The 24523-nt window shown below is 41.8% G+C and overlaps 1 protein-coding gene across 13 annotated transcripts in view; it reads left to right on the forward strand.

The window, feature by feature from the left end:
- cacna1g (calcium channel, voltage-dependent, T type, alpha 1G subunit) overlaps positions 1–24523 on the forward strand; it is a 281896-nt gene that overhangs the window by 132394 nt on the left and 124979 nt on the right. For 9 of the 13 annotated variants that reach the window (XM_016675859.1, XM_016675865.1, XM_016675850.1 and 6 more), the window contains exon 1: positions 18536–18654. In XM_016675859.1, coding sequence (XP_016531345.1) covers positions 18558–18654 — 97 coding nt within the window. In that variant the 5' untranslated portion in view covers positions 18536–18557. Of the gene's footprint in view, positions 1–8776; positions 8875–18533; positions 18655–24523 lie in introns of those variants that run through there. The other 4 variants (XM_016675894.1, XM_016675897.1, XM_016675902.1 and 1 more) reach the window with 3 other exon arrangements.

The following is a 24523-nucleotide window of genomic DNA, read 5'->3' on the forward strand; positions in this document are numbered from 1 at the left end:
GACAGGTGTTATGTCATGTTTATGACAGTGTTATGACAGTCTTATTCACCCCCCTTCAAATAAAGTGTTACCCTTTAATCTTAAATTATCTTCAGTTTCACAAACTGAAGTGGAAAGCAGAAAAAAATTCAGCCACATTGAAATTAGAGGAGAGGAAAGGGCATTAAAACCAGGAACAGTGATGGCTGCTACACAAACTGTCTCTTCCTTTTTCATGTACTTTGACTCGGGCTGCTGAATGCTCCTGGCCGAGGTCTCCTCATCCCCCTGGGTCCTCCTCCGGCATCACTGTGATTATCCCCCACTAGCAGTGGGGTCACCTCGCTGGTCATGGATTATGATTCCAGGGAGGCAGCGATGGGATGTTTTGTAATTAAGTGTGAGACAGTAGCTGCAGTTCTAAATCTAATAACGGAGCAGTGAGAGCAGACTGCTTTCCTGAATGCCTTCAGCCCAAGCAGCTGAAATTCAATTACGCTTTCTTTGGGCACTATGGGAATTCTGGTGGGTCTAAAATAACAGATGAGGGTAACTTTGTGATGCTGTATGAGGTGGAGAAAGAAAGGAATCTGTCTGAGCTCCATTTCATCCCCACTAAAGTTGGGTGTGGAATGGCACACTATGGCTATGGCTATGAGTTCGCCGTTGCCTTCGTACGCAGCTCCACTCGACTCTCATCTCCCTTCACTGCTCCGTTTGGGCTTTCTCCTCTGGTAGGATTTCTGTCAGGCCAATCAGTGAACAGAAGGAGAGGTTGAACAATGACGTTGATTTTCTGCACTGCAACAATGGCAATGGAGGAAGTTAACAAAGCCGAAAGAAGCCGTTCCAAATGTTGACTTACCAGCCGCCTCAGTTCGCAGTGGAGGATGGTTGTTTACAGCGCAGGTAATTTCCTGTAAGCTTCATGGCATCGAACTGCAGCATTGCGTACGTCACGGACAAATGTCAGTGATTGGGTCAAATTTAAATCTTCCAGCGAGAGTGCACGCCTCCAGGAAGCAATCGTTTCTCAATAGCCGAGAATCCAGACTGTCTGGACGTACAAGCATCTGGATTTCACCAGGCTGCTATGAGTAGATTGTTGAAAACTATTTTGTCATTGGCTGGCATAACGCATCCCTGTAGATGTTACGGATTGATGCACGGATGTACAAAATACTCTTTATAGTGATGGGATACTTTTCTTATCTAAAAACATTTGCTACAAAAGTGCAAAAGTAACAGTGATGCTTAAAATGACCAGCAACGTGTGTCAGTTCATGAACTGCAGATTGGCATGGCGGTCCGTCTATGGAGAGCTCCAGCTCAGAGCGAACCTCTGACAAACACAGTCATAAGATGAAGGTGGTGAAGATTTTGGTGAGGCCAATTTTCCTCATCAACCCACAGTAATGCATGGAAGACGGGCACTGAGGAGATTTGAGCGAGTCTGTTCAGGTGTCGGGTCTGTGAAGACATTTATGGGAAACCATGAAGACACTGACTGGAGCTAAATTCCTTGAGCAAAAGATGAATGTTTCATACAAGCCTGTGTTTTATCTTCAGTATCGTTTCATTCGTCTGCTCTTTGGCGGGTATTAATATTCATTTTTGTTTGTTATATAACACTGCGTGGTATTAAAGTTTAATTATGCAGTTTTTTTTGTTTTGTTTTGGTTTTACTGCATAAATATTGCCAACAGTCCGGCTGAACTTATCTCTCCCGGTCAGAAACATCCATTTCCAGCACAATTTGTGGAACGTGCAGCAAACATAATCTGCACCACGTCTTTAGACCCAGAGCATCCAGACATATCGGTGTTGTGCCGCAACGTGATGATGTGCTGGAATTATTAGGTGGTCCTGCTGCTGAAAATTGCTATTGCTAGAGGACGCTTGTCATCTATTTATTATTATTATCATTATTTATTTGTTAATCTTCCAAATAGTCGACCAGCAGTTCTCTCAGTCATTGTATCAATGCCTCCTTCTTGGCATAGCCGTGTCGGCCGCGTCATGCACTCGCAGAGCAGGCAAGTAATTACTTAATGGCACATAAATGAGCTTGTGAAAATGTAAACTACATTTTGATCATGTATGTCAGGCTGTGTATAAATATTTGTCCCACATCATGAAAAGTCACTGTTTTACAGAGAAACTACTAATTTGTAATCATGGCACATATTTATTTTTTGGAGCCAAATGTATGTGTTAATATTTGATTTGGCCATCAAGAATAAAACATAATGACAAAATGTACATGCAGTTATCTTCAGAAGTCCCAACAGTGTGCAGTTATAGCTGCTCCCCACAAACTCAATGACAATTTACAATGTGATGAGTTTTTTTTTTTTTTGTTTCCCCATTAAAATAGCTCTAAGACATGTCTCAGAAACTCAGCGTACCGAGACCTCCACTCCAATCATTATTACCAAAAATTACAGTAAGCTCATGTTAATCCGCGAGCCAACAGGGGGAAGTATTGTTCTTGCCTCTGTACTGCTCACATAAAAACACAGATACTTCTCAAATAACAGAATCCAAACCCCGTCCCCTCACACACAAACACCTGCATGGGGGCTGTCCGTCACTGACAACCCGTCTGCTGTGGGACGGTCGCTGTGGCAGGACGCCCGTCACCGACGTGGAGGCGAACAGAAAGGAAATGGCATGCAACTAAAGCAACGCAGGACAAGACGAATTACTAGTTATTCCGGGATACGTAGGAAGTGTGTCGGCGGCGACGACGGCGTAAAACTACATTCATTTCCTGAAACAGCAGGATGTGATTCCATCAGAAACTCAGTCCTGAAAGTGGAAATAGTCCAAGTGTTTTCACTCCTGCAAGTGCTTAAATATTACATGACTGGCTGCATTCGTTCCAGGGCGTTGGCCTTTTGTATGCAAATGTTGGTTTTAGGCAGAATAATAAAACATTTTTAAACGGAATGCTGTTTCCTTCCAAGGCGTTGACTTTCCTACCAAAGCGATGCATGTTTCATGTTTCCGCAAGTGCATCTTTGGAAATAAATAGTGAAATAAATAAATGGTGATAAATGACAGTTGATATTGTTCTATTAGCTAGCTGTCACACTCATGCAGAGTGACCTTCGTATTACAACTCCATTAATCTCTCCTCTCCTTTTCAGTCTTGCATGATCTTCATTAACTCCTTCAAGGCTGCTCTTAAGCCACCAAGAGCTAATGAGAACAAGATGATATTTTTGCAGCATAATTGAAGAGAAAAACAGCCTAATTGCATCTCAGGCTTTTTGTTTATTTAAATGATGCATTCAGATGAAAATACAACAAGACAGAGGGAAAAAAAAAGAAGAGAGTGCAGTGGTGTCTGTGTTTGGATTCAACACAGTCAGCTGTTGGACACAACTACACCCATCCGCTCCTGTTTTCCTGTCTGTCATATATGGGAATGAAGCCTGCTTAACGTTATCACAGTGGAAGAAGCTTGGAAGAAGACAGATGACGGAGTGGGCCAGCGGATGGAAAGACCTTCAGACACGGGCCAAGAGGTAGACAGATAAAGGGTTAGGTGAGGACAAGCTGAGTTTAACATTCCCGCATTCCCAAGCTGCCTTGCATGCTTTTCTATTTTAGGTGTATCTGAGTCCCATTATGTCGAGGGTTTAATGTTTCCATAGGCTTACATGGCTAATTCCAAGCTTTAGTTGCCTTTGGTTTTGATGGAGTTGCTGCAGAACTAGATATATGCCACTCCTAGTGTGACAAGTTTCTTTAGTATAACAATGAATCAGCTTCTGATTCATTGTTATACTATTCATTGTTATACCACTAACTAACAATGAATCAGCTTCTGATTCATTGTTAGTTAGTGGTTTATTAGATTAAAGGTAGTTCAAATTAAATAGCTAATAATGTCTGCTTAGAGCTCCTCCATCCAGAAGAGGGCAGCATTGGTCATCCTTACGTGGAGCCAGATGATACAGGAATAAAGATGGTGGGGCCATACCAGAACAGGAAAGAGAACTCATCCAAAAAGAGTCTGATGTGGGATGCAAAACCCACTTTATGCGTCTTTGTTTTTAAATGTAAACCCTCGGCTAGCTTCTTAAGTTTCATAATGTTTTGGGTTTTTTTTTTTAAGTCCAGGGTATTATGAAAAATGTATTCTTATGGAAAGATAGTCCATCCTCATCGTACAAGAGAAAACTCCGATTTTTAACCCTTGTATGTAGAAATGGGGTCCAACTGACCCCTCACACGTAAAACTTGTATCATTTGCCGTAGTCCTCTACGTTTGCCTCAGTCCTCGCACGCAGGGTTAAGAAAATGGCCGCCTTTGACATATGCATGTATATTTATGCCTGCGTGTAAAGTTTTGACCAGAGAAAGCCTACAATGCAACTTGTTCTCAATTCTTAGAATTTTTTCAAGTTGTTCGACACAGTCATTTGTCTCTAGAAAAAACCCTGTTCATCAACTTTAAGTGGCAAAAAATGAACATGATGCTCATTGATGTTGATGTGTGTAAACTTTCCAAAGCGGGTATGCTACTTGTGATGTTGTGGTGGAAAAACACATTTTGTCCATAAAATGGGTCAGATGAGGCGTCTTACAGAGGTGTGTGCTTGTGTACCTTTGTTCATCCCTCGTTCTCATTACATTCTTCAGCAAGTTTGCCCTTCTCTGGATCTCACCATAAAACAAATGCATCTGCATATTATTTGGGGGTGTAGACTTAAAAAAAACAACAACAACAAAAAACCATCTTTTGTCCTTGTCACCCTTCCTTGGCATAACAGCGTTTTAGATTCTCCTCACGTAGACTCTCTACGATGCCGGGCCTTTCCCGTCTTCCCTGACCTCTCACTGTCTGTGTCAGCATGTGCTGCCCGTCCTTAAAATAACCTAATCAAATCCGGCTTCTACTTAAAATTGGGATAAAAAAAAAATATAAAAAATGAATGCACGATTTCCCTGATGTCTTTCCGGTTACTTCGATACACTCCATTTCTCCTCAGCTGTTCCTCCCTTCTGGTTTGGGGTGGGTGGGTCAGACTCGTCTCGGCACACCAAACATCATCTGGCTCTCATCAAGCCAAGCGTGTGTTTTCGCAAAGACTATTTTACGACAGACATCATTCATCATCCACTTTTAAGTTTATGCAACTGTGTCTGATGAGGAATTACCTTAATATTTCTGTAATATTGCCCTTGGGGATTTGTAGCTTGTCTGTGGCTCTCAGTGTATTTCCTATTAGTATTAGGATAATGTTGCCTGTCACTTAGGGACTACTGAACGGTGCCCAACGCCATAAACTGATTAGGGGGAACACTTTGACCACTGATGGTGGGGATGAAAATAATTTGTTTTGTCATGGCAGCGGTTAGTGGTTGAGATACGCTAGGCTGTAAATCAAACGTGCGTTCTCAAAGATTATGAGTGATTGTAAAAATTAGAAAGTATTTGACAGGAGCGCACATTTTTTATGCTGGACGACATGGTCAGAGGGTCGACGAAAACCCAGCTCTTGTTTTGGTGTTCCCGGTCGACACATGCCGGTATCTATAAAAGTTGTACAAAAGAACGAAGCGTGATGACAGGATCCCAAGCAGCAAATGGCAGATTGATGCACATGGTGAGCAGTTGATGGCCTTCGTGTCTCAATCCAACAAAGGAGCTACTGTTGCAAATATAACAGTGATTCTAACAGAAATGTGTCAAAAAACACTCAGTGCATCTGTGTTTGTTGTGAATGGGGCAGGATGGACCGGATGGGGTCCCCAATGAAATGGGATATGTATGATAGGTAGTCGTAATCTTTTGTCTGATATGTGCATTGTGTGTTCGCTGTATTGTCCCAATCAATTGCAGTGAAAATATACATGGCAAAATGTTAGTTAAAAAAAACAAAAAAACTTTTAGTTAGGATTTTCTATTAGGAATGTACTTCCTGTATAGATTCTTCTTCTAGTACTTGTTAAATTCAGACTGATTTTATCTGCAGTGACATCCTCTGTTTAAAATAAGAATTGCAGTGAGTGCCTGAAGTGAAATAATACGTTTCAAAAGAACTTCCTTAACCCCTCAATACATCTTGTAAGCAAAGATAAGCCCAAATGAGTCTTGCCAAAATACGTCCCCTGGCTTACAAACCATGGTTGTATTGGTGTTTTTAGTCTACGTCATTTGAACCTTAATAAGAAAAAATAATACAAAGGGTATAAATGGAAGAAAAAAAATTACCAGGAATGTGCTAAAATATTTCAAATGGTAACTTGAGGGCAGAAAGTGGACAAAAACAACTTTTAAGAACCTGGTGAAGATTAAAAGGAATAGACTAAGCAGCTGTCTGCGATCCGAGCCAGCACACTGTAAACCCACACCACTTCCCATCATCTTCCCAGATACATAATGTTAGAAATCCCCCAAAGTTCAAATTAATTCCAGACAAAGAGTTCGATCTGCCTTCTTTTTCAGCCTGACTGCAGCTTGTCTTGTGCGTTATTTATTTCAGATTGTTTTCCTGTTTCCAAGCTGCTACTAAATTGGAGCCATAAGTACCATAGCCAATATGGCCAGGGAATTCTTTCTTTTTCTGTTTTTTTCTCACTTGTTTATTTTCAATAATGATGGTTGAATCACAATATAAAAGACATTATTTATCTGAGTCAGAATTTCATGGATAAGTTTGTTCACACAAACAAGGAATTTGACTTCAGTTTCACTTTGCCCTCAATGGACAGACATTTTAGGTAAAGATATAAATTTTGTCATAAAAAAGTGCCGTTTTTGCAAATGGCACTTTACAGCACCAACCTGAAGTTAGAAGTCGAAACAGTTTGAATCCAGGATGTGTGGGGTCTGCAGAGGTGCCGGCTGCCTCTCTTCCTGACCCTAGATCTGTGTAAGTCTTGGATTAAGGCCCAGAGGAGACTCAGACTAAAATAACAGTGGTGTCAACTTCAGAAGTCTGCTGAGGTGCAGACATTCATGTAAAGAGAAGAAGAGTGGGCATAGGACACACCCCTGGGGGGGCACCGGTGCTGATGGTTCCAGGTGCTCCCCAACTTTAATCATTGACATCAGGTGCTGATGTCAATGATTAAAAAAGTCTAATAGAGATTGTGGCAAGGCTTGACGGAAAGTTTACAAATTAATTCCATTTAATCTGACGGAGTTTGATCTGTTTTGTAAAAAAAAGAATGGGCAACATTCCGATCTCTAGATGTGTATAACTGGTAGGAACATGCCTAGAGAGACCATCAGCTTGGAATTGAATGTGGATCTTCAAAGTAATCTTTAAGTCTTTGTACTGATCCTAGAGGGGTTGAGTCCAAAGGCATGCCACATGTTTAAGATCCTTTTGTTTTACAAACGTGCAAAGGGCTATTGGACATGTATGATTTCTTCTGTAAGACCTCACCTTCCTCTTACAGTGTTACCCCAACTGTCTTCTACTGTGTTGTTCTGTCCCAGTGTTGCTGTTTTAGTCAAGAGAGATGCACAACTATTCCCAGAGATAGTTATACTCTCTCTGACTTTAAGTTGACTTTGACATGCAACGAATTTTGCTGAGATATTCTTCTGCCATTCATTTAACAGCCCACGAGTGACCTTTTTTCTGCCTTACACCATGTCTTAAAAGTGAAAGGTGAAACCTAAATATCCATGAGCACCAAGGCAGAGCATCACACAGCTGCTGAAGGGATTTGCCGATATCTTGAGACTGGCGGAAACCGTTATTGCAACCTTGTTTCTGTCTGCTGCTCTTGGTCGATCCTCTTTGGTAACCGTTTATCCGTTTACCTTCATTCTGTGGCCTGCAAGCCATCTGTTGGCTGCGGCTGTGTTTTTTGTGTGTGTGTGAGTGTGTGTGTGTTCACCAACAAGAGAGGGTGTTCCTTCCTTCTTATACCGGTGCTTTGCCGTAGAGATCCAAACAGGCATGCACCGGGACACCTTAATGTGTTAAAGGCGCGCATTCACAGGTTCATTAAGGGAGTTTCTTGCACTCCAGGTGACACAAACACGCACGCACTCACATACAGCCTCCAACATGTGTTGCGAATTTGTCAGGCAGACTTGGAGTCAGCGCGAGAAGGGAATTCCTTCATCTGCACGCTCCTTCCAGCTGCACATGTGCTCAGCAGCTGCTCCACATACACACACACACACACAAACACACATGCAAGGAGAGAGAGGCGCTGTGTAAAGCAAGGACGATAAACAGCAATCACAAATAAGACATCCCACAGTTTCCCTTTGAGAGCGGTGTCCTCCTGACCTCCTATCACGCTCTGAGAAAAAAAAAAAAAAGCCTCCAAAGAGCCACCGGAGAGGCCACCGAGAGCATGGCGTTTCGAGGCGGCTCCGCTTGGACACCGCGTCTTCCGAGTCTCAGGCAACTCTTACAGTCTGCTCTCGACATCTCAAAGGGGTCGCGCCTTTTGAAGATCGACTGCGCAAGGACTTGTGCGAACACGCCGAGCCGCAGACAACATCACGTGTTTGCTACGTTCCATGTGCTAGCACGGACAGAGTGGTGTTTCTCAATTGTTACGCTCTCGCAGTCGTAGACTTAATTGCTTTAGAATAAACTCACGCTGTTTGCCAGAACATATGCACAGCAGCCATTTCATAAATCCAAGAATGTAAAAGTCGTTGGGAATATTAAAAGATTAATTAGTTGCTGGAGAGTTTTGGTGCATGAGCTTCAGCAACATTTGGCTTGTAGATGCTGCATTGACACATGTTTTCTGTTCTCTCTCTCTGTCTCGTTCTCTTCTTTTTTTTCTTCTTTTGTTTCCCCAGGATGTTGGAGTACTCACTCAACCTGCAAAATGTTAGCTTTTCAGCTGTGAGGACGGTGCGTGTGCTGAGACCCCTGAGAGCCATCAACCGGGTGCCAAGTGAGTGCATGCAGTTTTCTCACCCTTCTAACACAACTCCTCACCCTGACTCTGAGGGTTTGAAATAATTTGCCCTCTAATAACCCAAGAACTTTATTATTCTCTGGAAATAGAAACTTTTATGGCTTAAAAGCAATTCGGTCTGCTCAAGGTAAACGCTACTGGTTGCAGACGAGGGACACCCAAATTAATTTGGTCATATGTGGTGTCCTGATATTAAAATGTTTGTATGTATCCATTTTGACCTAAGACTCAAACTTTTTCAAAGGTGACTGTAGATATTTATGTCTATATTCACCTAAGTAAGTCTTACATAAGACACTTCTGGTGTTGCCTTACCATTAAGAGGGCGACTGTGGCTCTGTGGGTAGATTAGGCTTCTTGTGATTGGAAGGTTGTAGGTTCGATTCCAGCTTTCTCCTGCCAAATGCCAATGTGCCCTTGGGTGCCCATATTGCCTACCGTTCAGCATATCGGTCTATAGATGTGAGTGCAAATGGGTGAATGTGACTCTAGTGTAAAGCACTTTGAGTTATCAAAATGATTTACGATGTAGTCTGTGTTTCAGGAGGGCATTACCAAAAATAAAATCCAGTTGTTCCTCATGTTAGCATATTCCACAAAATTATCTCAGGTTTATCTTCCAGCAGCTTGTCCATTGCAACCAAAAGAGTGTGATTCATCTCAGACTTACTAAGGGGCATTTTTCCAAATACTAATGAAGGTATGTTTGTAGGTCAGACTCTATGTGGATATTAAAGTTGTTTCTTAAATCTCTGGTGCACGCTGGCGGTTAAAGGGGGCAGTATTATACAAAGATGACTTTTTTTTAGCTTTATATCATATTATAATTTTATCCCTTCTTCCAAAACTTTCTTGGGATGTTGCTTTGGTTCTTTCATGAACATTCGAGAGATCCTGTAATCTCCCGTTTCAACCATTCAGCAGTGTGAAATGCCTGGTGGAGTCTACGCTACCTTCGAGGACGACGCTCGTCGTCAGAGCTGCAGTTTTCAAGCTTTTGAGCTTCCACATTCAGCTCGCTCACTCGGCTCCTTCAGACTAGCCAGCAACAATTAGCAAACACCTGGTGGAACTGCACATCTGCTGAGCTCGTTATACGAGCCACTGCTCATTGCAACGCTGGTTAAAACTTTGTCAAAGGATTAATACGGGAGCCATGTTGTGATGACTTCAGAAAGAGGAGTTTTTTAAAGAGTCAGAGCCCCAATTTCAAGGCGTTACAAAGGTGAATTTCTTTTAAGTCATATTCCATATAAATAGCGTCTTTATAACAACCAAAGGTGACAAAGTTACTTTATTGTGCTATAAAACGACACTATGTGCCTGAAAAACACCTTGTATCGCCCCCTGTAGCCGAGCATTCCACATTCTTCATCCGGTCCTCCTGAGATAAAACCACCTGGAATCTCTCCGTTTAAATAAAGATTCCAATTATGCCATTAGCTTCCATCTGGATCACTCCACACGACCTTCAAGAAGCCCCTGTTTCCGTACCATGAGGTGTTTAGCTGGTGAGTGGGGACGTCATCGCCCTCTTCCACCGTCTCGTCAGTCGTAGGGGGTCCGCCGCCCCTCATTAGCCGCGTAAGCACACGGGCACTCGGAACACACGCAGCCATGCACACTGATTTGCTCATTAGGCGTCCAAGCATCCCTCAAACCAATCACAGGCTTAATGGTGGTGTTAAAGTGTGGATGATTTGGTCTGGTGGGGGCCCTGTGGGGAAAATGTCAGCACTCTGTTGCTGGTTGATCCTGTGATTTTCCTTGGCTGATATCTGTCTGCTGCCTCCCTCACTCCCTGCTTTCCCTACATACACACACGCAGACACACGCATACACACACACACATGCGCGCGCGCGCATGCAACCTTTATACCTCATCAGGTCCTGCAGAGAACCTGGCAGAAGTCATCATGACTTTGGGTGGGGATGTTTTCTGTAGAGCTTCTGCTATTTATAGGTTCACTTAGTTAAATCTGAATGTGTGTTTTTGTTTCTTTTTTTTTGTTTTCTTTCTCCTGTTCGTTCCTTTTTCCAATAATCTCAGTGGGTAGGAAGCAAGTCTGAGGAAAAAAAAGGGGGCAAATCCGCAGTTTGCCCTTTCAAAGTTCACCGAATACACGAATAGAATCCGACCCGATTAATTAGTGCAGACGCGTCAAAAGTGCTGGAATTTACAGTCAGGACCCCGGTGCCTCACAAATCAGGTGCTGGTTAAAATCAGCACCTGTGAGTCATAGGTCCAAAGCAAAAAAAGAAGAGGAACAAAAAAAAAACAGTTTCTTCAAGCAGGGCTGAAGGAGACCCTGCCTGAACCCGAAGAAATGCTCGTTAGTATTCCATAATCGACATCAAGCTTTTCATTCATGCTCCACAATCACTGGCTCATTCACAGCTCTACACTTAAGAGCCCCTGACATAAAGCGGCTAATCATGTTTGTTGGGGTTTTGCTGATGGGCCGTCATTACCTGAGTCTTTTCATAATAATTTTGCTGATTTGTTTATGTCATCTGCAGCCCTCGATGTGGACGAATTAATAATACGAACCGTGAAAGCGTTTGTTACTCTGGTTTTCTATGAGGCGTCGGCCTTTCTTGATAAATCCCAGCAGTCACTTAAAGGATTTGTTCAACGGTAGAATGTTATTTTTAAATATTAACGGAAAAGTGTATGTGAAATAAATGTATAAGGAGCAAAATGAACTTCATGTTCATTCTTTGTTTCTGAAAAAGAGAAAAAAAAAATCAGTTTTATGTCTTTTGTGTAAATGCAGTATGTTGTCCACTGGAAGTGGAATACATTTTTAAATATACAAAATAAATAAAACAACAAATACAATGAATTTTGAAGTCTTTGTAAACAAAACTGTCCTTCAAAAAAGGAGCCAGTTGAGACCAAAGCACCAAACTGAAGACTTTTATCATCCAGTTTCTGGTAGAAAGGGAGAAAAAAAAAGAGATAAAGGATAAATCATGCCAATGGAAATAACTGAGTTTGTTTTAATTTATCCTGCAATTAATTGATTTATTGATTGTTGTGACAGGCCTAGGCGTGTCAATTTAACTTGTTTAAGTTTGCGGGTTCTTCCTTCTCTTTTGCAAGTATCGCATTTTTACAGTCACCACAGAAAAACCTGAGTAAATTAAATACAGAAGTGAAAATGTTTTTTTTTTGTCTATTTCCCACTGAATGTATCTGTTCTGCATTGACAGTGATTGAGCATATGCTTTATTTCTCGTATCCAGTACAATATCAAGCTTAATGATGGGCTTTCTCATTACTAAAAGGACATATTTTAGGGAAAGAAAATATGCAAATTCTTTCTGAAAAAAACTACAAAGTCTTAGATAACAGGTCTTCAAATGTAAATATTAATTACTTCACTTAATTTACTTAATGTGATTTTTGTCTTGTGGGGAATATGATGGACAGTATGAAAAAAAATCATACAGACCAAATATTTATTTCCTGAATACTAATAGTGTGGTTGAACAGACATGTGGGGTCTCAGGTGTGAAGCAGCTGTGCTTGGAACAGGCTGACGGCAGCACTTGCCTCATAAATAGCAATTAGTTTAGTTCAACAAACACCCTAGGATCGGTGTGTAATAGTGTTATTGTCAGAAGGAAAATATATTTCATAGCAATCAGATGGAACACTAATTAAACAGCCTGTCGTAGCTCATAATTATGGGAACATCAAGTCTCCACAGGGGGATCTCTAATTCATCTAAAGAGTCTGGAATTGTCAATTCCAAGTACAAGAACTTCAACGTGATTAATCTGTTCTGGTTTTAGGGAAGAGGAGAAATGGATCTTCATTAATACAACATAGATTGAACCGAAAAGTTGAGCGAAGCCGATATGCAACGCCTGGTGTTCAGAGCCTTTGTACTTTTGCCGAATTGTTTTCGCTGTAATGGATTTTTACGTGATAGACCAACACGGGAAAGAGCACAGTTGTTAAGTGGAACGAAGGTGATCCAAGTATTCGTAAAGAACAAATCTTAAGAACCAGAAGACCCTGTCATGACATGCTAAATATCCAGGCAACAGATGCAATATTTCACAGCAGCATGCTAATCCACCTCACTTGCCTCTTCAAATCTCTCTCCAGCCGTACGGTTAGTAGAAAGTCTGGCAGAGAGACATTGGAGTTGGGGAAATGATACTTGATACCCCATTAGGTTCAATTGAAGAGATGGTTTGAACTTCCTTCGTCTCTCTTTGCTCTTTGGCTCTGCACTGCCACTACAAAGCCTCTGTTCCAACTTCTGTGGGATTTGTTGCCAGAGTTACACATCCAAGCAACTGTCCGAAAGTTAAGAGCAAGAAAATCCTTCCCAGAGGGAATAACTGTCCAGAAAGAAAGGCCTCGCCCAAAAACTGATGAAGAAATCAGAAGCAACATAACAGAGCTATTCCATCATGCTGCCAGCATTTAGCGGAGCAAGTTTAGAGCCATGCGTACGTCCATTAGACCAGCTAATTCTTCCAGGTTTTGTTACATTGTGCAAGAGTTTGGGGTGCAGTTTGGACAGAAGTTTGTTGGAGAACATTAGAGAACAAACAGCATCTCGAAGACCAAGGAACACAGATGTCAGGTCAGGGAGAACGTTGTGTAAAGGTTATTAACAGATATCCTAATTTCATCCATGTTGGACATGTCATGGAGCACATTTAAGTCCACCATCCAAAACTGAAAGGGATACGTAACCTCGTCGAACCTGCTGAGACATAAATTTTGCCTAAACTGACTGATTGTAGTGACTCTGGAGGAGCTGTGTGGATCCACAGCTCAGGTGTTTACAGAACAGCGGTGAGGCAAAGAGACAGGATACAGAGCAATCGTGAAGGAAGACCGGTTGGAGGATCGAGTACTACCATCCGGCAACAACCTTGAACAGATGGTGCTTTGATTGAGTCGTTGGAAGCAAAACTGTACGGTCCACTCAAAAGCCCAAAACTAAATCCAAATGAGAATCTAGTCCAAGAGTTTTACATTTATGTTCACCGTTCCTTATTCAACCTAATTGAGTTTGGTTTTTCAAAGAAGAATGGGCAACAGTCTTCCAAAAAGACCTTCAGCAGTGAAAGACTCATAAAATAGTGAGTGGATAGGAATGAATGCAGCACACGCTTTCTAGGTGTTCATTCTAAGAAAAACCGAAAACATATTTACTTTAACTTTCCAACTACGCACTACTTTGTATTGACAAAATTGAACCTGGTTCAATTTCATGTAAAACCCAAACAGAATGCGTTGCCAGAATGTGAAAATGTTTAAGTGGAAGGAAAAGACTACAAGGCAATGTCCAGAAACTGCTGCACTCCTCAGCCAGGTAAATCAGACGGAGCAAGGCTCATGGGGTTTGTCACAGGTTAAAAGGAGGCGGCGCACCTTTCAGTCTGATGTCTTGCACTTGATTCAAATTTCTTCTCCAGAACCAGAGCGGCTGTGGCTCAGGTGTTAGAGAGCTGTTCAATCAGTCAGAGGTTTAATAGTTCAATTTCATGACCATCAATCTGGTGAAGTGTCCGTCATTAAGGCATGAACTCCCTGGTTGTTACTAACGTCTAGTTACCATCTTTCATGACAGCTGCTTGCACAGAAACGGGAACGGCAAGGACTTTGATTTAACTGACCCAAGGTTAAGTGCAGACCGGTTATAATCACTCATTTTCTCCATCCAATCCTGGATCAGCAGATCTGCAGACTGTTATAGNTGCCCGTCCTTAAAATAACCTAATCAAATCCAGCTTCTACTTAAAATTGGGATAAAAAAAAAATATAAAAAATGAATGCACGATTTCCCTGTTGTCTTTCCGGTTACTTCGATACACTCCATTTCTCCTCAGCTGTTCCTCCCTTCTGGTTTGGGGTGGGTGGGTCAGACTCGTCTCGGCACACCAAACATCATCTGGCTCTCATCAAGCCAAGCGTGTGTTTTCGCAAAGACTATTTTACGACAGACATCATTCATCATCCACTTTTAAGTTTATGCAACTGTGTCTGATGAGGAATTACCTTAATATTTCTGTAATATTGCCCTTGGGGATTTGTAGCTTGTCTGTGGCTCTCAGTGTATTTCCTATTAGTATTAGGATAATGTTGCCTGTCACTTAGGGACTACTGAACGGTGCCCAACGCCATAAACTGATTAGGGGGAACACTTTGACCACTGATGGTGGGGATGAAAATAATTTGTTTTGTCATGGCAGCGGTTAGTGGTTGAGATACGCTAGGCTGTAAATCAAACGTGCGTTCTCAAAGATTATGAGTGATTGTAAAAATTAGAAAGTATTTGACAGGAGCGCACATTTTTTATGCTGGACGACATGGTCAGAGGGTCGACGAAAACCCAGCTCTTGTTTTGGTGTTCCCGGTCCACACATGCCGGTATCTATAAAAGTTGTACAAAAGAACGAAGAGTGATGACAGGATCCCAAGCAGCAAATGGCAGATTGATGCACATGGTGAGCAGTTGATGGCCTTTGTGTCTCAATCCAACAAAGGAGCTACTGTTGCAAATATAACAGTGATTCCAACAGGAATGTGTCAAAAAACACTCAGTGCATCTGTGTTTGTTGTGAATGGGGCAGGATGGACCGGATGGGGTCCCCAATGAAATGGGATATGTATGATAGGTAGTCGTAATCTTTTGTCTGATATGTGCATTGTGTGTTCGCTGTATTGTCCCAATCAATTGCAGTGAAAATATACATGGCAAAATGTTAGTTAAAAAAAAAAAAAAAAAAACTTTTAGTTGGGGTTTTCTATTAGGAATGTACTTCCTATATAGATTCTTCTTCTACTTCTTGTTGAATTCAGACTGATTTTATCTGCAGTGACATCCTCTGTTTAAAATAAGAATTGCAGTGAGTGCCTGAAGTGAAATGATACGATTCAAAAGAACTTCCTTAACCCCTCAATACATCTTGTAAGCAAAGATAAGCCCAAATGAGTCTTGCCAAAATACGTCCCCTGGCTTACAAACCATGGTTGTATTGGTGTTTTTAGTCTACGTCGTTTGAACCTTAATAAGAAAAAATAATACAAAGGGTATAAATGGAAGAAAAAAAATTACCAGGAATGTGCTAAAATATTTCAAATGGTAACTTGAGGGCACAATTGGACAAAAACAACTTTTAAGAACCTGCTGAAGATTAAAAGGAATAGACTAACCAGCTGTCTGCGATCCGAGCCAGCACACTGTAAACCCACACCACTTCCCATCATCTTCCCAGATACATAATTTTAGAAATCCCCCAAAGTTCAAATTAATTCCAGACAAAGAGTTCGATCTGCCTTCTTTTTCAGCCTGACTGCAGCTTGTCTTGTGCGTTATTTATTTCAGATTGTTTTCCTGTTTCCAAGCTGCTGCTAAATTGGAGCCATAAGTACCATAGCCAATATGGCCAGGGAATTCTTTCTTTTTCTGTTTTTTTCTCACTTGTTTATTTTCAATAATGATGGTTGAATCACAATATAAAAGACATTATTTATCTGAGTCAGAATTTCATGGATAAGTTTGTTCACACAAACAAGGAATTTGACTTCAGTTTCACTTTACCCTCAATGGACAGACATTTTAGGTAAAGATATAAATTTTGTCATAAAAAAGTGCCGTTTTTGCAAATGGCACTTTACAGCACCAACCGGAAGTTAGAAGTCGAAACAGTTTGAATCCAGGATGTGTGGGGTCTGAAGAGATGCCGGCTGCCTCTCTTCCTGACCCTAGATCTGTGTAAGTCTTGGATTAAGGCCCAGAGGAGACTCAGACTAAAATAACAGTGGTGTCAACTTCAGAAGTCTGCTGAGGTGCAGACATTCATGTAAAGAGAAGAAGAGTGGGCATAGGACACACCCCTGGGGGGGCACCGGTGCTGATGGTTCCAGGTGCTCCCCAACTTTAATCATTGACATCAGGTGCTGATGTCAATGATTAAAAAAGTCTAATAGAGATTGTGGCAAGGCTTGACGGAAAGTTTACAAATTAATTCCATTTAATCTGACGGAGTTTGATCTGTTTTGTAAAAAAAAGAATGGGCAACATTCCGATCTCTAGATGTGTATAACTGGTAGGAACATGCCTAGAGAGACCATCAGCTTGGAATTGAATGTGGATCTTCAAAGTAATCTTTAAGTCTTTGTACTGATCCTAGAGGGGTTGAGTCCAAAGGCATGCCACATGTTTAAGATCCTTTTGTTTTACAAACGTGCAAAGGGCTATTGGACATGTATGATTTCTTCTGTAAGACCTCACCTTCCTCTTACAGTGTTACCCCAACTGTCTTCTACTGTGTTGTTCTGTCCCAGTGTTGCTGTTTTAGTCAAGAGAGATGCACAACTATTCCCAGAGATAGTTATACTCTCTCTGACTTTAAGTTGACTTTGACATGCAACGAATTTTGCTGAGATATTCTTCTGCCATTCATTTAACAGCCCACGAGTGACCTTTTTTCTGCCTTACACCATGTCTTAAAAGTGAAAGGTGAAACCTAAATATCCATGAGCACCAAGGCAGAGCATCACACAGCTGCTGAAGGGATTTGCCGATATCTTGAGACTGGCGGAAACCGTTATTGCAACCTTGTTTCTGTCTGCTGCTCTTGGTCGATCCTCTTTGGTAACCGTTTATCCGTTTACCTTCATTCTGTGGCCTGCAAGCCATCTGTTGGCTGCGGCTGTGTTTTTTGTGTGTGTGTGAGTGTGTGTGTGTTCACCAACAAGAGAGGGTGTTCCTTCCTTCTTATACCGGTGCTTTGCCGTAGAGATCCAAACAGGCATGCACCGGGACACCTTAATGTGTTAAAGGCGCGCATTCACAGGTTCATTAAGGGAGTTTCTTGCACTCCAGGTGACACAAACACGCACGCACTCACATACAGCCTCCAACATGTGTTGCGAATTTGTCAGGCAGACTTGGAGTCAGCGCGAGAAGGGAATTCCTTCATCTGCACGCTCCTTCCAGCTGCACATGTGCTCAGCAGCTGCTCCACATACACACACACACACACAAACACACATGCAAGGAGAGAGAGGCGCTGTGTAAAGCAAGGACGATAAACAGCAATCACAAATAAGACATCCCACAGTTTCCCTTTGAGAGCGGTGTCCTCCTGACCTCCTATCACGCTCTGAGAAAAAAAAAAAAAAGCCTCCAAAGAGCCACCGGAGAGGCCACCGAGAGCATGGCGTTTCGAGGCGGCTCCGCTTGGACACCGCGTCTTCCGAGTCTCAGGCAACTCTTACAGTCTGCTCTCGACATCTCAAAGGGGTCGCGCCTTTTGAAGATCGACTGCGCAAGGACTTGTGCGAACACGCCGAGCCGCAGACAACATCACGTGTTTGCTACGTTCCATGTGCTAGCACGGACAGAGTGGTGTTTCTCAATTGTTACGCTCTCGCAGTCGTAGACTTAATTGCTTTAGAATAAACTCACGCTGTTTGCCAGAACATATGCACAGCAGCCATTTCATAAATCCAAGAATGTAAAAGTCGTTGGGAATATTAAAAGATTAATTAGTTGCTGGAGAGTTTTGGTGCATGAGCTTCAGCAACATTTGGCTTGTAGATGCTGCATTGACACATGTTTTCTGTTCTCTCTCTCTGTCTCGTTCTCTTCTTTTTTTTCTTCTTTTGTTTCCCCAGGATGTTGGAGTACTCACTCAACCTGCAAAATGTTAGCTTTTCAGCTGTGAGGACGGTGCGTGTGCTGAGACCCCTGAGAGCCATCAACCGGGTGCCAAGTGAGTGCATGCAGTTTTCTCACCCTTCTAACACAACTCCTCACCCTGACTCTGAGGGTTTGAAATAATTTGCCCTCTAATAACCCAAGAACTTTATTATTCTCTGGAAATAGAAACTTTTATGGCTTAAAAGCAATTCGGTCTGCTCAAGGTAAACGCTACTGGTTGCAGACGAGGGACACCCAAATTAATTTGGTCATATGTGGTGTCCTGATATTAAAATGTTTGTATGTATCCATTTTGACCTAAGACTCAAACTTTTTCAAAGGTGACTGTAGATATTTATGTCTATATTCACCTAAGTAAGTCTTACATAAGACACTTCTGGTGTTGCCTTACCATTAAGAGGGCGACTGTGGCTCTGTGGGTAGATTAGGCCTCTTGTGATTGGAAGGTTGTAGGTTCGATTCCAGCTGTCTCCTGCCAAATGCCAATGTGCCCTTGGGTGCCCATATTGCCTACCGTTCAGCATATCGGTCTATAGATGTGAGTGCAAATGGGTGAATGTGACTCTAGTGTAAAGCACTTTGAGTCATCAAAATGATTTACGATGTAGTCTGTGTTTCAGGAGGGCATTACCAAAAATAAAATCCAGTTGTTCCTCATGTTAGCATATTCCACAAAATTATCTCAGGTTTATCTTCCAGCAGCTTGTCCATTGCAACCAAAAGAGTGTGATTCATCTCAGACTTACTAAGGGGCATTTTTCCAAATACTAATGAAGGTATGTTTGTAGGTCAGACTCTATGTGGATATTAAAGTTGTTTCTTAAATCTCTGGTGCACGCTGGCGGTTAAAGGGGGCAGTATTATACAAAGATGACTTTTTTTTAGCTTTATATCATATTATAATTTTATCCCTTCTTCCAAAACTTTCTTGGGATGTTGCTTTGGTTCTTTCATGAACATTCGAGAGATCCTGTAATCTCCCGTTTCAACCATTCAGCAGTGTGAAATGCCTGGTGGAGTCTACGCTACCTTCGAGGACGACGCTCGTCGTCAGAGCTGCAGTTTTCAAGCTTTTGAGCTTCCACATTCAGCTCGCTCACTCGGCTCCTTCAGACTAGCCAGCAACAATTAGCAAACACCTGGTGGAACTGCACATCTGCTGAGCTCGTTATACGAGCCACTGCTCAGTGCAACGCTGGTAAAAACGTTGTCAAAGGATTAATACGGGAGCCATGTTGTGATGACTTCAGAAAGAGGAGTTTTTTAAAGAGTCAGAGCCCCAATTTCAAGGCGTTACAAAGGTGAATTTCTTTTAAGTCATATTCCATATAAATAGCGTCTTTATAACAACCAAAGGTGACAAAGTTACTTTATTGTGCTATAAAACGACACTATGTGCCTGAAAAACACCTTGTATCGCCCCCTGTAGCCGAGCATTCCACATTCTTCATCCGGTCCTCCTGAGATAAAACCACCTGGAATCTCTCCGTTTAAATAAAGATTCCAATTATGCCATTAGCTTCCATCTGGATCACTCCACACGACCTTCAAGAAGCCCCTGTTTCCGTACCATGAGGTGTTTAGCTGGTGAGTGGGGACGTCATCGCCCTCTTCCACCGTCTCGTCAGTCGTAGGGGGTCCGCCGCCCCTCATTAGCCGCGTAAGCACACGGGCACTCGGAACACACGCAGCCATGCACACTGATTTGCTCATTAGGCGTCCAAGCATCCCTCAAACCAATCACAGGCTTAATGGTGGTGTTAAAGTGTGGATGATTTGGTCTGGTGGGGGCCCTGTGGGGAAAATGTCAGCACTCTGTTGCTGGTTGATCCTGTGATTTTCCTTGGCTGATATCTGTCTGCTGCCTCCCTCACTCCCTGCTTTCCCTACATACACACACGCAGACACACGCATACACACACACACATGCGCGCGCGCGCATGCAACCTTTATACCTCATCAGGTCCTGCAGAGAACCTGGCAGAAGTCATCATGACTTTGGGTGGGGATGTTTTCTGTAGAGCTTCTGCTATTTATAGGTTCACTTAGTTAAATCTGAATGTGTGTTTTTGTTTCTTTTTTTTTGTTTTCTTTCTCCTGTTCGTTCCTTTTTCCAATAATCTCAGTGGGTAGGAAGCAAGTCTGAGGAAAAAAAAGGGGGCAAATCCGCAGTTTGCCCTTTCAAAGTTCACCGAATACACGAATAGAATCCGACCCGATTAATTAGTGCAGACGCGTCAAAAGTGCTGGAATTTACAGTCAGGACCCCGGTGCCTCACAAATCAGGTGCTGGTTAAAATCAGCACCTGTGAGTCATAGGTCCAAAGCAAAAAAAGAAGAGGAACAAAAAAAAAACAGTTTCTTCAAGCAGGGCTGAAGGAGACCCTGCCTGAACCCGAAGAAATGCTCGTTAGTATTCCATAATCGACATCAAGCTTTTCATTCATGCTCCACAATCACTGGCTCATTCACAGCTCTACACTTAAGAGCCCCTGACATAAAGCGGCTAATCATGTTTGTTGGGGTTTTGCTGATGGGCCGTCATTACCTGAGTCTTTTCATAATAATTTTGCTGATTTGTTTATGTCATCTGCAGCCCTCGATGTGGACGAATTAATAATACGAACCGTGAAAGCGTTTGTTACTCTGGTTTTCTATGAGGCGTCGGCCTTTCTTGATAAATCCCAGCAGTCACTTAAAGGATTTGTTCAACGGTAGAATGTTATTTTTAAATATTAACGGAAAAGTGTATGTGAAATAAATGTATAAGGAGCAAAATGAACTTCATGTTCATTCTTTGTTTCTGAAAAAGAGAAAAAAAAAATCAGTTTTATGTCTTTTGTGTAAATGCAGTATGTTGTCCACTGGAAGTGGAATACATTTTTAAATATACAAAATAAATAAAACAACAAATACAATGAATTTTGAAGTCTTTGTAAACAAAACTGTCCTTCAAAAAAGGAGCCAGTTGAGACCAAAGCACCAAACTGAAGACTTTTATCATCCAGTTTCTGGTAGAAAGGGAGAAAAAAAAAGAGATAAAGGATAAATCATGCCAATGGAAATAACTGAGTTTGTTTTAATTTATCCTGCAATTAATTGATTTATTGATTGTTGTGACAGGCCTAGGCGTGTCAATTTAACTTGTTTAAGTTTGCGGGTTCTTCCTTCTCTTTTGCAAGTATCGCATTTTTACAGTCACCACAGAAAAACCTGAGTAAATTAAATACAGAAGTGAAAATGTTTTTTTTTTGTCTATTTCCCACTGAATGTATCTGTTCTGCATTGACAGTGATTGAGCATATGCTTTATTTCTCGTATCCAGTACAATATCAAGCTTAATGATGGGCTTTCTCATTACTAAAAGGACATATTTTAGGGAAAGAAAATATGCAAATTCTTTCTGAAAAAAACTACAAAGTCTTAGATAACAGGTCTTCAAATGTAAATATTAATTACTTCACTTAATTTACTTAATGTGATTTTTGTCTTGTGGGGAATATGATGGACAGTATGAAAAAAAATCATACAGACCAAATATTTATTTCCTGAATACTAATAGTGTGGTTGAACAGACATGTGGGGTCTCAGGTGTGAAGCAGCTGTGCTTGGAACAGGCTGACGGCAGCACTTGCCTCATAAATAGCAATTAGTTTAGTTCAACAAACACCCTAGGATCGGTGTGTAATAGTGTTATTGTCAGAAGGAAAATATATTTCATAGCAATCAGATGGAACACTAATTAAACAGCCTGTCGTAGCTCATAATTATGGGAACATCAAGTCTCCACAGGGGGATCTCTAATTCATCTAAAGAGTCTGGAATTGTCAATTCCAAGTACAAGAACTTCAACGTGATTAATCTGTTCTGGTTTTAGGGAAGACGAGAAACGGATCTTCATTAATGCAACATAGATTGAACCGAAAAGTTGAGCGAAGCCGATATGCAACGCCTGGTGTTCAGAGCCTTTGTACTTTTGCCGAATTGTTTTCGCTGTAATGGATTTTTACGTGATAGACCAACACGGGAAAGAGCACAGTTGTTAAGTGGAACGTAGGTGATCCAAGTATTCGTAAAGAACAAATCTTAAGAACCAGAAGACCCTGTCATGACATGCTAAATATCCAGGCAACAGATGCAATATTTCACAGCAGCATGCTAATCCACCTCACTTGCCTCTTCAAATCTCTCTCCAGCCGTATGGTTAGTAGAAAGTCTGGCAGAGAGACATTGGAGTTGGGGAAATGATACTTGATACCCCATTAGGTTCAATTGAAGAGATGGTTTGAACTTCCTCCGTCTCTCTTTGCTCTTTGGCTCTGCACTGCCACTACAAAGCCTCTGTTCCAACTTCTGTGGGATTTGTTGCCAGAGTTACACATCCAAGCAACTGTCCGAAAGTTAAGAGCAAGAAAATCCTTCCCAGAGGGAATAACTGTCCAGAAAGAAAGGCCTCGCCCAAAAACTGATGAAGAAATCAGAAGCAACATAACAGAGCTATTCCATCATGCTGCCAGCATTTAGCGGAGCAAGTTTAGAGCCATGCGTACGTCCATTAGACCAGCTAATTCTTCCAGGTTTTGTTACATTGTGCAAGAGTTTGGGGTGCAGTTTGGACAGAAGTTTGTTAGAGAACATTAGAGAACAAACAGCATCACGAAGACCAAGGAACACAGATGTCAGGTCAGGGAGAACGTTGTGTAAAGGTTATTAACAGATATCCTAATTTCATCCATGTTGGACATGTCATGGAGCACGTTTAAGTCCATCATCCAAAACTGAAAGGGATACGTAACCTCGTCGAACCTGCTGAGACATAAATTTTGCCTAAACTGACTGATTGTAGTGACTCTGGAGGAGCTGTGTGGATCCACAGCTCAGGTGTTTACAGAACAGCGGTGAGGCAAAGAGACAGGATACAGAGCAATCGTGAAGGAAGACCGGTTGGAGGATCGAGTACTACCATCCGGCAACAACCTTGAACAGATGGTGCTTTGATTGAGTCGTTGGAAGCAAAACTGTACGGTCCACTCAAAAGCCCAAAACTAAATCCAAATGAGAATCTAGTCCAAGAGTTTTACATTTATGTTCACCGTTCCTTATTCAACCTAATTGAGTTTGGTTTTTCAAAGAAGAATGGGCAACAGTCTTCCAAAAAGACCTTCAGCAGTGAAAGACTCATAAAATAGTGAGTGGATAGGAATGAATGCAGCACACGCTTTCTAGGTGTTCATTCTAAGAAAAACCGAAAACATATTTACTTTAACTTTCCAACTACGCACTACTTTGTATTGACAAAATTGAACCTGGTTCAATTTCATGTAAAACCCAAACAGAATGCGTTGCCAGAATGTGAAAATGTTTAAGTGGAAGGAAAAGACTACAAGGCAATGTCCAGAAACTGCTGCACTCCTCAGCCAGGTAAATCAGACGGAGCAAGGCTCATGGGGTTTGTCACAGGTTAAAAGGAGGCGGCGCACCTTTCAGTCTGATGTCTTGCACTTGATTCAAATTTCTTCTCCAGAACCAGAGCGGCTGTGGCTCAGGTGTTAGAGAGCTGTTCAATCAGTCAGAGGTTTAATAGTTCAATTTCATGACCATCAATCTGGTGAAGTGTCCGTCATTAAGGCATGAACTCCCTGGTTGTTACTAACGTCTAGTTACCATCTTTCATGACAGCTGCTTGCACAGAAACGGGAACGGCAAGGACTTTGATTTAACTGACCCAAGGTTAAGTGCAGACCGGTTATAATCACTCATTTTCTCCATCCAATCCTGGATCAGCAGATCTGCAGACTGTTATAGCGCAGCAGATAATTGAATATTGAACAAAACCTTTCACATGTGGATACAAGAACCTAACATGGCACAGATATTCCCAGGGACTTGCGTTTTTGAAAATACAAAAACCACCATTACCC

The sequence above is a fragment of the Poecilia formosa genome, unplaced genomic scaffold (assembly GCF_000485575.1).
Source record: "Poecilia formosa unplaced genomic scaffold, Poecilia_formosa-5.1.2 Scaffold4, whole genome shotgun sequence".
NCBI lineage: Eukaryota > Metazoa > Chordata > Actinopteri > Cyprinodontiformes > Poeciliidae > Poecilia > Poecilia formosa.